Source organism: Canis lupus, chromosome 14, assembly GCF_011100685.1.
Source record: "Canis lupus familiaris isolate Mischka breed German Shepherd chromosome 14, alternate assembly UU_Cfam_GSD_1.0, whole genome shotgun sequence".
In the NCBI taxonomy this organism is placed as follows: domain Eukaryota; kingdom Metazoa; phylum Chordata; class Mammalia; order Carnivora; family Canidae; genus Canis; species Canis lupus.
In genome coordinates this window covers 17,656,728-17,670,513 of record NC_049235.1, presented here as the reverse complement: position 1 = coordinate 17,670,513, position 13,786 = coordinate 17,656,728, and the positions used below count along the sequence as shown (strand labels likewise).

The following is a 13,786-nucleotide window of genomic DNA, read 5'->3' as shown; positions in this document are numbered from 1 at the left end:
TACTTCTACTTTACTTGAGCTTATTCTGTTGTTCTTTTCTAACTTCCTAAGTTGGATAAATAGCTCATTAATTTCCAGTCTTGTTTATTTTCTAACATAAGATAAAACATTTAAGGTAATAACTTTTCTTCTAATACTCTTAGTGGCTCCTATTAAAATTTTAACCTTCAGACCTTCCCCAAAAGTAATCAGTAACTCATTTGCTTATTACTATTAAAAAGCATTCTTTGTTTCAAAGTTTTATTTTGATACCTGTTCTTGTATTTTCTGCTCCAAACAGTTTAATAATCCAACTGCATCTTTAGTACCTAGAGCTGTCAGCTCAGTCTGAAATGCAGCTAGTAAAACACTACGCTCCTTTAAGAAAACTTGCTGAAGAGCAAGCAGAAGTTCACCTCGCCAGTCTGGGAAGGTCTCATGAGACTGGGAACCTTCATAAACCTAGCAGAGTATAAAAAACAAAAGTTAGTTTTCAGATTAGCATGTTTAAAAAATTCTAAAAATGGTATTTATCTACTAATCAAAATAAAGAGTATAAGCCAAAAGTAAAGTATGGATTTATTTTCAAGTGTGTGGCTTGTGGCATTTAAACGATATACAGTAATGCACATGTAATTACATCATAAAAGATAATAGTTTAATCTGTAGAGTACCTTATTATTAATAAAACCCATACAAAACTAGTAAGATGCACAATATTGAGTACCTCGGCATCTCTTTGCACTTGCATTTTGGTAATTAAATCCTTAAGAGATGAAATTGTACTGAGGTAAGCTCTTCTTTCTTCTAGCCAAGATTCTGAAACTTGCTGAACAGAATGGTCTTCTCCATCACTATAGGGAGACTCAGTGAGGGAGAGCACCTGCATGCCTTCATTATGGACAGCTCTTAGTAATCCCTAGAAATGAGAACCCAAAGGCCAGAATTCTGACATCTTCTTCAAAGATAGACATACAAAGAAAAGTAAATCTTAAGCAAGGTAGTTTTATCTAGTTAGACTGACTTAGAAGAGACATGGCAGGAAGGATACACCAGGCTACCATTATTGACAACCTTCTTTTTATGGAGGGGTAAGCCAATCCCAGAAGACAGTCTATGACTTTGTGTAGCTCTCACCTATAAGTTGCTTTTATTAATCTGATGTGCTCTTCTTGGATTTAAAGACTGGCCACTAATTTCGCCAAAAGAAATACGTAAGAGATAAATTCTAGTCCTTGAGATGGTTTTAATAGTTTTGGCACTCAAAAACACCAGGAACAAAAACTATTTCTAAAAATCTTTAGACAGATAATTATTAAATATATTGTACTTTATTATCTGCAAAATACAGCAATAACACTAAACAGATTCCCAAGATTGATTCTTGCTATGTGATTCTTCAGAAAGAATCTTACTATGTAAGTTCTAATAAACTGATATGTTCGATATGGAAACCACATTGGCTAAGTGTCACTAAAAGACATCTGTCTTTCAGTACCTTTATTTTCTTTGGAAATGAATCTGTTGAACTTTCACCTTCATCTCCTCGTTCTTCTGATGCTGTGTCAAATCCTTGACTTTGTGTGAGATAAATTCCCTGACCCCAGTCTGATCCAGAATCTAAAATAAAGAAAACCACCACTATTAAAAAGAAACAAATATTTTTTAAATAAGTACTACAAAAATGTCAGAAATTTATATAACTTACCACTGGAACATATTTCTCTAGTTTGGTAAGCATCAGAATGTGTTAATTCAGGAACTGAGGATCCCTAATTAGAGAAAACAAAAGTATAAGTAACATTTTTTTCATTAATAAAAATAGGGCTCAATAAATAGTTTTGGTCTTTTGTAACACTGTTAAAAAACAAATGAAAAACTCAATTCAATCTGTCACACATTTTACAATAAATGTCTTTAATTTTTTTCTTAAGAGATACTACCCTAAGAAGACATTCATCAATTAAGGCATAATAATATCATGTTCCAAATTTCCAGAGGAATTCTGTGGAAAGTTATCATCTGACTATACAATGGGAAGATTTAAAACTGCAATTTTATCATAAGGAAGAGACTATCATAAATTTCTTTTTCTCTTAAAAACAAAGAATTTGGGCAGCCTGGGTGGCTCAGCAGTTTGGCTCCACCTTCAGCCCACGGCGTGGTCCTGGGGACCTGGGATTGAGTGCATTGGGCTCCTACATGGAGCCTGCTTCTCACTCTGCCTGTGTCTCTGCCTCTCTGTGTGTCCGTGTGTGTCTCTCATGAATAAATAAATAAAATCTTAAAAAAAAAAAAAAAGAATTTTTGGGAAAAACACAAAGAATGTTGAAAAAAAACACATTCTGAGAACCAAATACCTCTTTAGATCTCAGACACTGTATCACTGCCTTCAAGGTACCACATTCCTCCATCAGTAACTGAACAGCAACATAGTGCTCCCTCTTCAAGGTTTCGGTTTCTGAAATATGTCTGGATTCCATATCCAAAATTTCAGCAGCATGTAGTTCTTGCATCTGCTCAATTTTTTCAGTAAACTGACTGATTATTTCAGTGACTTCTTCTGATGAACATTCACTCCGTAAATCAATTTGGGTTCCTGCATTTCTAACAAGAACTTGTGGAGGCTGACTGCTGCTATTGACCTTGAGAGTCCCTTCTGTCTGGGATGCCAAACTTGCACCCATGTTAGTAGGAAGCGGCTCTGATACGCAGACTATTCTGTTTTCCTGTACCTTAGTCTTATCTTCTTTTTCTAAGAAGTAGGATAATTTCTCTTTTGCTTCTGTGAGCTGATTTCTAACTTGGCTTAAATCTTTCTGAAGAGATGCCATATTTGTTTCTTTTACCTAAAACATAATGAACAGTAGAACATTCAATTAAAAATATTAAATGCAGAATTTAGGGTAGAAAGTATATTCATGCTAAGACATTCATTTTCCTCGGAACAATAGGAAAAATATTTCAGAAACACTCATAGATTCCACATCTCCAGTGTGTGTGTGTGTGTGTATACACATATATATATATATAGTCACAGACTATCATACAAGTGAAATTATTTTATCAGCCTCTTCTTTTGGTTTTCATGGGATAGAGAATTCTGTTTAACATCTGTCTTTCTCCTTGATCATTAATGGACTAGAGACTAAAAGCATCTTTCTAAAAAAAAGATTCAAGGAAAACCAAGCAAGAACATACTAGTAAAGAAATTCATAAAAACTTTTCATCAAAACTACAAAAGATTTTTTTTCTAGCTTTTAAGTTATGAATTTGGTTTGTTTTTATAGAAGAGAATATACTTTGAAATGAAATTAAGATATGTAAAAATAAGTGAATTTGGAGAAATGTTACTTATTTTACCAGAAGCTCTTCTTGAAGCTTTTCTGCTTTCTCTTTATAATTGGCAAGTTCTTCTTTGATAGCTGATGATTCAGCTTTAAAGGCCTCAAGTTGACAAAAAAATCCACTTTCTTCACTGGTATGAATTAGCTCAGCAGTTGTCTGAATGGCAGTGGAAAACATTTAAAAACACATTACTTTCAAAAAATACAGCCAGGTTCAAGGTACTTATACATTCTAAAGAAGCTTTTGGAGGAATGACTACTTATCAGAGAAGAAGGTATAGAAATGATTCATGTTCTTTCAACAAATAGGAAAACTTTTTTTTTAGGTACCATCAGTTTATGTTTTTGAGACAGTAAGAAAAAAATTATTTTCTGGGAACGAAACATACATCATGTATATATATTCTAAATATTTATAAGATTAATGAAAATGTAGTTACCATTCAGAACACTTTGATATTTATACCACTTTCCTCAAATAATACCAAGTCTTACTAAGATATTTCTTAAAATTTTAAAAACATGGACAGTCACGTTAATATTTTATTTTAATAGGACTATAGGAATTTATAGTTCCACAGACCTAAGAGAAAAAAGCCCAGTAAAAGGAAAGAATGATCATTCTTTGTAGAACAAATTATATATTTAGAGAATTTTGATATGTCAGTTAATCGCCTATTCAGATAAGACTGCACATTTAGTACTCAAAATTATAAATACATAAAGTGAGAATTTGAAAATTAAAGTCCTTCTATTTCTGTCTTGTGCTAAGAAATAAATGCCATTTCAGATCTTTACAAAAGTAGACTTACAAAGGAGAAATACAAATTACTTCTAAGAAAGGGAAGAACCTATTATCAGGCATAAAATCTACAAAACCTAATGACTTATCATTGATATGTCACTTCAGAAGAACGCTAATATATTTTGATATTTTCCATTACTTAAAAGGAATGATCAAATAGCATGAATCTTAGATGGAACAGGAAAAAAACCCACATAAGTTCCAAAGGACATTTGCAACACTTAACATCTCTAACTTTCTTCTGACTGCTCTAATGAGTATGCTAGTGAAATAAATAACATGATTTGAAGCCCACAAAATAGAGTTTGTATTCATTACTTTAGTGATAATATGGACTGCACAGAAAAGTAATATTTTTATAAAAAGCCCCTATATATGAATTGCTAGATGTAAAGAATACATATTTAATTTAATAAATTAGCAATCAGCTTAAGGAACAAAGAAAAAAGAGAATTCTTTATGGAATTTAAGTGAAAAAAATAAAAAACAACCTAACCTTGAGAATTTCAAAATCTCCTTCAGGGCTTCTTTTCCTTTCTTTATTTCCCTGTTTTTTCTCCTCCTCCAATAGTCTCTGTAGTTCTAGTAGCTTCTTTTCTTTTTCCAAAGCATTTTTCTCCACAATTTCTACCCGTTCTTTTTCTAAAATCAAACTAGTCTGCATTTCAACCACCTGGCTTTCTAATTCTGATATTCTCAAGGTTAATGCTAATACGTTTGACTCCATCTCATTGTCTGTTACTTGATTTAAATTCTGTACATTTGTTCTTTCAAGTTCTGATGAAACTGCTTGTTCATCTTGACAGAATTTTGCATATTCCTTAACTGCTTCAAGTTGGACTTGACTCACAAGAGCAGCAGCAACTTTTTCTTCAAGTATATTCTGTAGGTTTACAATCTTCCTTTTAAGCATTTCTGTTTCAGATTGGCCTTGCTCTTGCATATCCTTTATTTGCTTGTAGCACTGAGTGAGTTCTATGTCCTTTTCACTCACAGTGCCCTCAAGTTGTAGCACCTTTGTTTCCAAACTACTTATGGAACCTTTGGTGTTTTCTTCAAAAGATGTGAAGTAAGTCTGATTTTCTAGGGGTTTAAGAGCATTCTCAGCAAGGACTACTTCCAGTTCAGGGTGGATTTTGCTCAGATCATCCATAGCCATGTTAACGCTTTTCTCCGGTACACTTCGGATTTTTTCCATATTTTCACGTTCTCTCTTTAAGCTGCATAATTCTTGTGTTAGCTGGTTCATTTTTAAATTGGTTTCTTCAAGTACATTTTTTGTAAAGGCCATTTCTTCATTAGTGGTTTCTACTTGCTGTTCCAAAGCCAGTTTTTCAGCTATTACCATATCCAATTGATGTTTTAAACTATCTGCTTCTTCTGGGAAAGAATTAGCATCCACTGATGTCTTCTGTTCAATATTTGCCAGTTCCTGTTGAAGTTTTTCAATTACTTCATTGAGCTGCTCAATTTCTTCTTCTCTATTCTTCTTAACACGTTCTTGATCACTCATTAAACATTCTATCTGGGTTTCAAGATCCCTTATCAGTTCATTTTTTTCTTCAATAACCTGTTAAAGAAAACAAAGTAACAGACATAAATATGTACTTATATTTTGGGAATTTTATTTTTTATTTTAAGGGCAGGATCTGAAAGTGCTGATCTCATACACACAAATAATATACCTCTCAGACATGTAAGACTAATTTCAATATAGACCAATAGTCACCATCATATCAAACAAGGACCTTTTGTCAAACTTTGTTCAGAAAATTCTGTTAAATAGAAAGTGATTTACACATTAGTAGCTGATTTCCTAGAAATAAAATAGTCAACAAACTCTAACTGAAAAGAATGAAGTATTAAAATAAAAAAGGGCTACAGCAGATGGTACTATCTGATTTAATTCGTATTGAATAGAATGATTTTTAGTAGATTTGGTTAGAATGATATGATGAAATCTGAGTCGCCAGGGACTCTCTCTGGAAAACAACAAAAATCTGTGACATAATATTAGGAGAGGACAAAAAATACACATAGCTTATTAAGCCAATGTGCCTTAATAAATTCAAATTAATGGGTAAAAGAGAATTAAGGTTTATTCAGTTTTATATTCAAAGAGAAGCTGAAAAATAACCATTTGGCCTTTAAAATTCTAGCTCTATTTCATGGAGTAATTTTAAACTAGTGTACCTTATTATCTGTTGTAATTTTAAGTTGATACTGAAGTTTTGCAATTTGCTCATTTAATCGGTCAATTTCTATTTCTTTTTCCTGCATTATTTGAGCAAATTTTCCAAATAACACATGTTGGTCCTGAGTAGGGATAGCATCCGATTCCTTTATGGCATACCCCAGTTTCTCCATTTCATCCTAGGGATAAAAATAACAATCCAGTTGGACAGATTATTATTATATGTAATTTTCTGAATATTCTTTCAGTTAAGTGTTACAAAAGATAAAATGCCCAAAATGTATACAAAATTGGATTATCATACAGCCATTTAAGTCAATAATTCTTAAAATATTTTGATAAAAGTTCTCAAAAATTCTTCATTCATGATGAATTCAAATGTTTATGTTGGGTTGAAAATAAATTCCACGCAAACCCATTTGCAGTTAATGTTCCTCTGTTAAGTATTATTTAGTAGCTGGATTCAGCAAATACTTGATACAAAGATAAGACAAAAATTATAAATTATTTACAGGCAAAGTTTTTCTTAATTAATTACCTTAAATAATTTGTTTTCTTGTTCCAGTTCTTGGAGGCGGGTAGTAGATTCCTTTTTCTGTATTTCTAATTGCATATGTAGTTGCTGAACTTCTTCATTCTTATTTTCCAGTTCCTCTCTAAACTGCTCTAACTGTTCTTCTAAGTTTGTAATCTGATACCAAAATTATCATAAAGAAAGAAAAAAAATACCTGTTTATACAATGTCTGTCAAGAGAGAATGAAAAGTACTATAAGTAGCTGTATAAAATGTATCTGCTTAAAACATATAAGCCATGAGAATAAAGGGGTTTCTCTAAGCCAGGTATAACCGTGTGGTTTCTAGGTATTTTCAAACTGATCACCTTTAAGTCATCCTACTCAAAGCAAAGGGAAGATCTTCAGAGGAAGGATACAGGGAGCCATTTCTTACCTAAAATATTCTGATAAAGCAGAAAAAAGTCAGGGGAGGAAGGGAAAGAGTCCACATTTGAAATTTTATTTCATGTTAAATTTAGTTGTTACCAAAAGGTCCAAGAAAGCTGCAGAATTAAGTCAATTGGTCAGCTACCAAGTGAGACTAGCTCAAATTAGTCCATACTAATGCTTAATGAAAGGTTTGGGTGCATCTGTCTTGTTTAAGCAGAAGAAAGCAGAGGTATACACGAAGACCATGAGATCCTTAGGTAGAAACTTAATAGTAAGCTATTAATACTATTTTAGGAGAAAATTAGAGAGCTCCTATGTGTAGGACAATAGAAATTTAGTTTTCTAAGCACAGATTACTGTTAATGATAAGCAATTACTCTGTAATGGTTATACAGAGACTATTATATAAGGACAAGTTTCAAGACCTAGTTATTATATTTTAAAAGTTGAGTTTGATTAAGGAATAGTCATTTAGCTCAATGCTTTGTAGCTGCTTAATAAATACTTAATGAATGAATTTCCAAATATGTATTTATCTGATGATCAAAATTGCTGCATTAAAAGCAACCTAAAATGCAGGAACAACATTACTCAGTGGCAGCTGGCTGAGAGAGCAGCCTACAAATCATTTATTGCCTTAGAACTTGAAAAGAACCATATTCTGCTTACACTCAGACATGTAATCAGAATCCTATCTTAGCACTAGCAATGCAAAGCCCTTCAAAATCATTTAGCCTAATATTTCCTTAAGAGAAATAGTACTGATACTAGTAATAAAAGCCTCACTTATAGATAATTTATTACTAGATACTGTATAAGGTGCTTTACATGTATTATTTTTTTAAAACTCTGTAACAACCTTATGAGATCTTTAGTTGGATTATCCCCATTTCAGAGATGAGGAGGGAGTCACTAAGAACAAAGTACCTTGTCTGAGGTCACAAGGCTAGTATTGGTGAGATTTTACCTGTGGAGACTTACATATTTATTATTTATTTGAGAGAGAGTGAGTGAGTGACTGGTGGGGAAGGGCAGAGAAGAGAGAAAATCTCCAGCAGTATCCCACTAAGCAAGGAGCTTGACATAGGGCTTGATCCTGTGACCTTGAGATTATGACCTGAGCCTAAACCAAGAGTCACACATTTAACCGACTGAGCCACCCAGGCACCCCTAGAGCCTTACATTCTTAACTATCATTTATCCTGCTTCTAATAACTAATGTCCAAGACTTATACTTAAATTGTTTTCTGTACACTGGTATTCAACTCAATAAACACACCTTAAATACATTTAGTAGTTGTTCATATATAATTAACAGGTTGGTTTGCTGAAAACTGTGGTGATTATTATCTTCTTCAAAGTTATCTAATACAGTAGTATTTATACCTATCCCTATCTTCCACAACTACTTTTGATAAAAAGGTATTATTTTAATATGTATGTAGACATTTAAGTTCAAAATGATGTTCTACCTCAAATGCTATTTGTTTTGGGGGTTATCTATTAATCTTCTTCATCTATTTCACCCTCCCCTCTGAAAAACTACAAGTTTGTTCCATGTATTTAAGAGTCTGTTTTTTCATTTGTTCATTTGTTTTGTTTTACTTCCTTGATACATGAATTTATGGTCCAATTCTAAATTTGAAATAAAGTCTTGCTATTCAAAGTGTGATCCCTAGAGCAGCAGAATTGGCACCATCCAGGAAGATGTTAGATGCACAGATTGTGTGCCCAGATTGAAGATGCACAGATTGAAGCCCCACCCCAGACCTAATGAATCCAAATCTTTTTTAACAAGATCCCCAGGGGATTCATATGCACATTAAAGTTTGAGAAGCACTAGTCCAAAGCACTAACATTCTGTTTTAAGCAGCTGAACTTGAGTCATCACAACAGAGACTTCAATTCCCAAAGATGACACTGTAGGATTCTTTCCTCCTATTCAGCCAGACTCCAGTTTCAGTCCCAGGTTATCCTATTACTGAGTCTACAACAACCAAAACCACAAGAATATTATTAGGGTTTTAAAGAGAATGGTGGCTCTTTGTTTTAATCTTGTTTAATTTAGCTACCAAATGTTATCTAGACTGGATTATATTAATTTGCAACTATTTGTGTTTTCTTTTAAAGTCTTTTTTATCTCTTTCAAATGTATATATGTCTTCTTAGTTAAACATTAGATTCTTTGAAATCTGCTGCTGGTTTTACAACTGGATAGTGGTAGTCAACTTGAGTTAAGATCTCAATAAGTATTGAATGACAGTCTTTAATACTTCTCACCAATAAGGCAAAACATTCCCCAGTTTTTTGGTAGTATAGCATTACAGGACTTCAGAATCAGAGAAATCCAGGAGTAATTCTTGCTTAACCACTTACTGCGTGACCACGAACAAGCTATTTACCCTTTTAAGAGTTTACTCATCTGTAAAATGAAGGTAACACTAGAGCCTCTTCTCAGGATTAATGACATAAGGATTAATGACATAATGCTTTTAAGATACTACTTTCTAGCACAGATCTCTATGAAGTCCAACTACTACTATTTATTATTGCCATCTATAAGCTAGATCTCATTAGCTCTACAGAGTTAAAACCTATGAAGGCATCTTTTTCTTTTTTTAAGATTTTATTTATTTATTCATGAGACAGAGAGAGAGACAGAGAGAGGCAGAGACACAGGCAGAGGGAGAAGCAGGCTCCTCGCAGGGAGCCTGACGTGGGACTCAATGCCAGGTCTCCAGGATCAGGCCCTGGGCTGAAGGCGGGGCCAAACCGCTGAGCCACCAGGGCTGCCCAAGGCATCCTTTTCTTAAAGAAATTCTTCCTACTCTTTCTCTCCACATTATTCCCCTTATCATCCTAAAACTCCTATCTTCAAAGTTTCTTCTCTATTTGTTCTGCATAAACCTCAAAAAGAGTTTTACACAAATTAAGGCTATGAAAGTAGTAGAAAGTAATCTCAAAATCTAATGACACATATGGACATATTAGTTTATACTCTGTCAGGTATGTGAAAACATCTGCCCAGTGCAGGAGAGAATGCTTAAGAAGTTGTTTTCATTGAAAGATACATATTTTAATTCTATGTTCCTCTCTTTCAGTCTTTAGTTACAGATGAGTGGGTTCTGACAGAGTACCTGTCCCTGTTATTAAATACTAGGTAGGCCAGGATGAGCTATCATTTTAACCCTTTACTCAACATGTCTGGCTCTATCTTATCTATAAACTCTGGGAGTTGGCAGACAGAAGCTGGCTGACCGGTCTCTTTGTAGTTCTGAACAACTATGGTTCTGAGTAAAAGGTAGACAGCTATTGGATACTTCCTTTGAGAAATTAAAGTGTCAGTAATGTTCTATAAACTTCAGAAGATAATTAAAATATCAAGTCAGTAAACTTAATCAACTACCCATAATTAACTATCGTCATTGTTTTGGGGTCCAGTTTTGACTGTCTCTCTTTTTAGAGGGCAATTTCTTTACCAGAAATTTACTTTACTTCCCTAAGGTACTTTAAATGTTAATGCTTTTCAAAACACACAGAAGTGGTTACAGATAAACAAGTGTTCTCTGTCTGTTGTGGAAAAACCAAAAAAGCAAAATAATCAAGAATCTTTTAGGATAAACATTAGTCATTATAATAGGATAGCAAGAAAATAATCCTTCTCATGGAGATGATCATTTCTATTCATCATTTATGTAGATGGCTTTTTTCTCCCTCTAAACCACAGGTGTTCTGAGCTGGATTTTAGATTATGTCTAAACCATTCTGATATTTTCCAAAGCACTTATTAACATTTATTTACTGTTTAAGTTCAATAAATATTTGTTAAAATGTATTAAGTATCCAGAGAAAATTATATGGAAATAAACGTGTAATATAAAAAAACCTTAAGTATTTTTAATGATAGAGCTAAGATAATGCAGAGAATAATATGTCTTAGATACTATATTAAAAGTGGATTTTCTTTTTTTTTTTTTTTTTTGAGAAGGGAGGGAGTAGAAAAACATGGGACAATTTATATAATTACCTTATTGCTAATCTTTTTTTTCCCCCTTTATTGTTAATCTTTTAAGAACATGTTTAGTATATTGTAAAATAGCACTATAACTTCCCAGGGCAAGAAACTTTTAAAAAATTTTGTTATTTATTATTTATTTTATTATTTTTAAATGTATTATTATTTAAAGTTTCTTAAGTAAAAAAAAAAAAAAAAGAACTATTGCAAAGTATCAATACTTCAAAGCCCATGGTAAAACAGGAAAAAAGAGATAATGCCTTTTGTTCTAACACAACTCTCTCTCCACTGTCCTCTTCACTCAATTTGTATTTACCTTCTCTGTTTTTATTTAATTAATTTATTTTTAAAAAGATTTTACTCATTTATTTGAGAAAGCACAAGCACAAGCAGGGAGTGCAGCAGTGGGAAAGGGTGAACCAAAGTCTTCACTGAGCAGAGAGCCCAATGTGGGGCTCGATCCCAGGACCCTATGATCATGATCTGAGCCCAAAGCAGACACTCAACTGACTCAGCCACCCAGGCGCCCCTTCTTTTTGTCTTTAAAACTTCATCCTGTGTCAGGGGTCAGGGTTTCATATTTGACCCCTCTGCCTGGAACTCTTCCTCATACCAGCTTATTTGTCCAAATCTTTATTGTCTTCAAGTTAAAATCATATAAACTTTGGTTTTAGACTCTAAACTCTATTCTGTACAAATGATATTCTCAAGCTGACTTATTTAAATTGTTTAAAATATTTCAAACCAAGGGATCCCTGGATGGCTCAGCGGTTTAGCGCCTGCCTTCGGCCCGGGGCGTGATCCTGGGGTCCCGGGGTGGAGTCCCGCATCAGGCTCCTTGCGTGGAGCCTGCTTCTCCCCCTGCCTGTGTCTCTGCCTCTCTCTCTGTGTCTCTCATGAATAGATAAATAAAATCTTAAAAAAAAAAAAAATTCAAACTACATTTTGTCATTAGAAATAAACTCCTTACCTCTTTTTCCTTTCGGTCTATGGCATCGCGCTCAGCCTGCAACTGTACTTCTAGGGACAATTCTGCTTTAGCTTCTACAGCTCCACACTGTTTTTGGTCCTCTACCTTTAAATATAAGAATGTTTTCAAAACTTTAGGCATTAAATCCTGATTATCCACTTTAATTAGAGACACAGAAATTTCATTTCTCCAATTAGCAGCTGATATTCTACATGAGTGAATAATGAAATTTATAGATACTCACTTTTGAGTGCATTTTTATACAAATTCAAACAGGAATGTTTGACACTCTTAAAATACATTCCTCAGATAAAACAGACTATCCCTTGAACTGTTCCCTTCCTAACCTTCCTTTCCTGCTCTTCCTTGATTCATTCTTGCTTTCTACATTATAATGGGAATAGACTTCATTCCTTTTTAGTCTGGATAGAGCATCAAGCCTCAGCTGGTGTCCACTGCTTTTTCACGTGGCTATTATTCCATAGTCACAACCATTGTTAAAAGGATAATTAATTCATCTGGTTTAAACTAATCTTCCTTTCTCAGGAAAGGACTAAGGTCTTGTTAAAAGGATAATTGTTAAAAGGATACTCATTGTAAAAAAAAAAAAAAGGATACTCATTGTTAAAAAGAATAATTAATTCTTCTGGTTTAACTAATCTTCCTTTCTCAGGAAAGGACTAAGGTGTTAGTCTCAGGATTAAGGTAGCAAATAACATCTGGAGATAAGAATAAACAGATATAGTTACAATGTCACTGAAGACATAAAGGTCTCTTTATGTTTTGTAATAATAACAACAAAAAGTCAGTAACAATTTTTTATTTAAAGGAACTGATGTTTATGTGACTAAGAGTAATCTGCATTAAAACATTTAATAAAATTAACATAAAGAAAATGCCACACCTTTTGAAAAGTGTCTGCACTAACAAGCAAGGCTTGCTCCAGTTCCCTTACTCTGAACTCCAATTTCTCGATTTCTTCATTCCGTTCTTGTATATCCCTCTGAAGCTGCTCTTTAGAGAGCAAAAGCTCACTGCACTTGTCTGTTTTTTCTTTCAGATGATTTGTTAACTGTTCAACCTGGAAATATAATAAGTAAATTGTAATTAAAAAAATTTCAACAAGCTAATTATCTATCCTCATTTCAAAAAGTATTTTCAGATCTTATGCTAATTTTATTTTTGACAAGGATAGCAATCATTGTCTCCAACTATAACGAAGTTTTCTAAGTTGACAAAACAAAGTGGTACTAACAAAACAAAAATAATACTGTTCTCATCAACCCTTTACAAAAAGTTGTTTCTCTTAAGACAAAGACTTTCTCCAGCTATGAGGACAGATAATTACATTTTTTTGAGATACTTACATTTTTGAATAATGTTGAAGTAAAAGCTGTATTGGTTACAACCACACTAAAATCTAATAGAAGTGACAAATTTGCAAACTATTGACTTACACTCTTATGTGAGATAAAATAACCTTAAAAAATCTTACATGGAATCTACTTTTCTTTCCACAAATGGTTAAAAT

General features: G+C 33.3%; 1 protein-coding gene across 8 annotated transcripts in view; it reads right to left on the bottom strand.

Annotated features, from left to right (window-relative positions):
• Positions 1 to 13,786, bottom strand: part of AKAP9 (A-kinase anchoring protein 9) — a 153,310-nt gene that overhangs the window by 26,572 nt on the left and 112,952 nt on the right. For 7 of the 8 annotated variants that reach the window (XM_038556769.1, XM_038556768.1, XM_038556774.1 and 4 more), the window contains 11 exons: positions 13,160 to 13,336; positions 12,256 to 12,360; positions 6,864 to 7,016; positions 6,325 to 6,504; positions 4,628 to 5,701; positions 3,343 to 3,483; positions 2,340 to 2,828; positions 1,688 to 1,751; positions 1,478 to 1,599; positions 707 to 898; positions 253 to 441 (listed from right to left, as the gene is read on the bottom strand). In XM_038556769.1, the coding sequence (XP_038412697.1) occupies positions 253 to 441; positions 707 to 898; positions 1,478 to 1,599; positions 1,688 to 1,751; positions 2,340 to 2,828; positions 3,343 to 3,483; positions 4,628 to 5,701; positions 6,325 to 6,504; positions 6,864 to 7,016; positions 12,256 to 12,360; positions 13,160 to 13,336 (2,886 nt within the window). The remainder of the gene's footprint in view (positions 1 to 252; positions 442 to 706; positions 899 to 1,477; positions 1,600 to 1,687; positions 1,752 to 2,339; positions 2,829 to 3,342; positions 3,484 to 4,627; positions 5,702 to 6,324; positions 6,505 to 6,863; positions 7,017 to 12,255; positions 12,361 to 13,159; positions 13,337 to 13,786) is intronic. The other variant, XM_038556775.1, reaches the window with a different exon arrangement.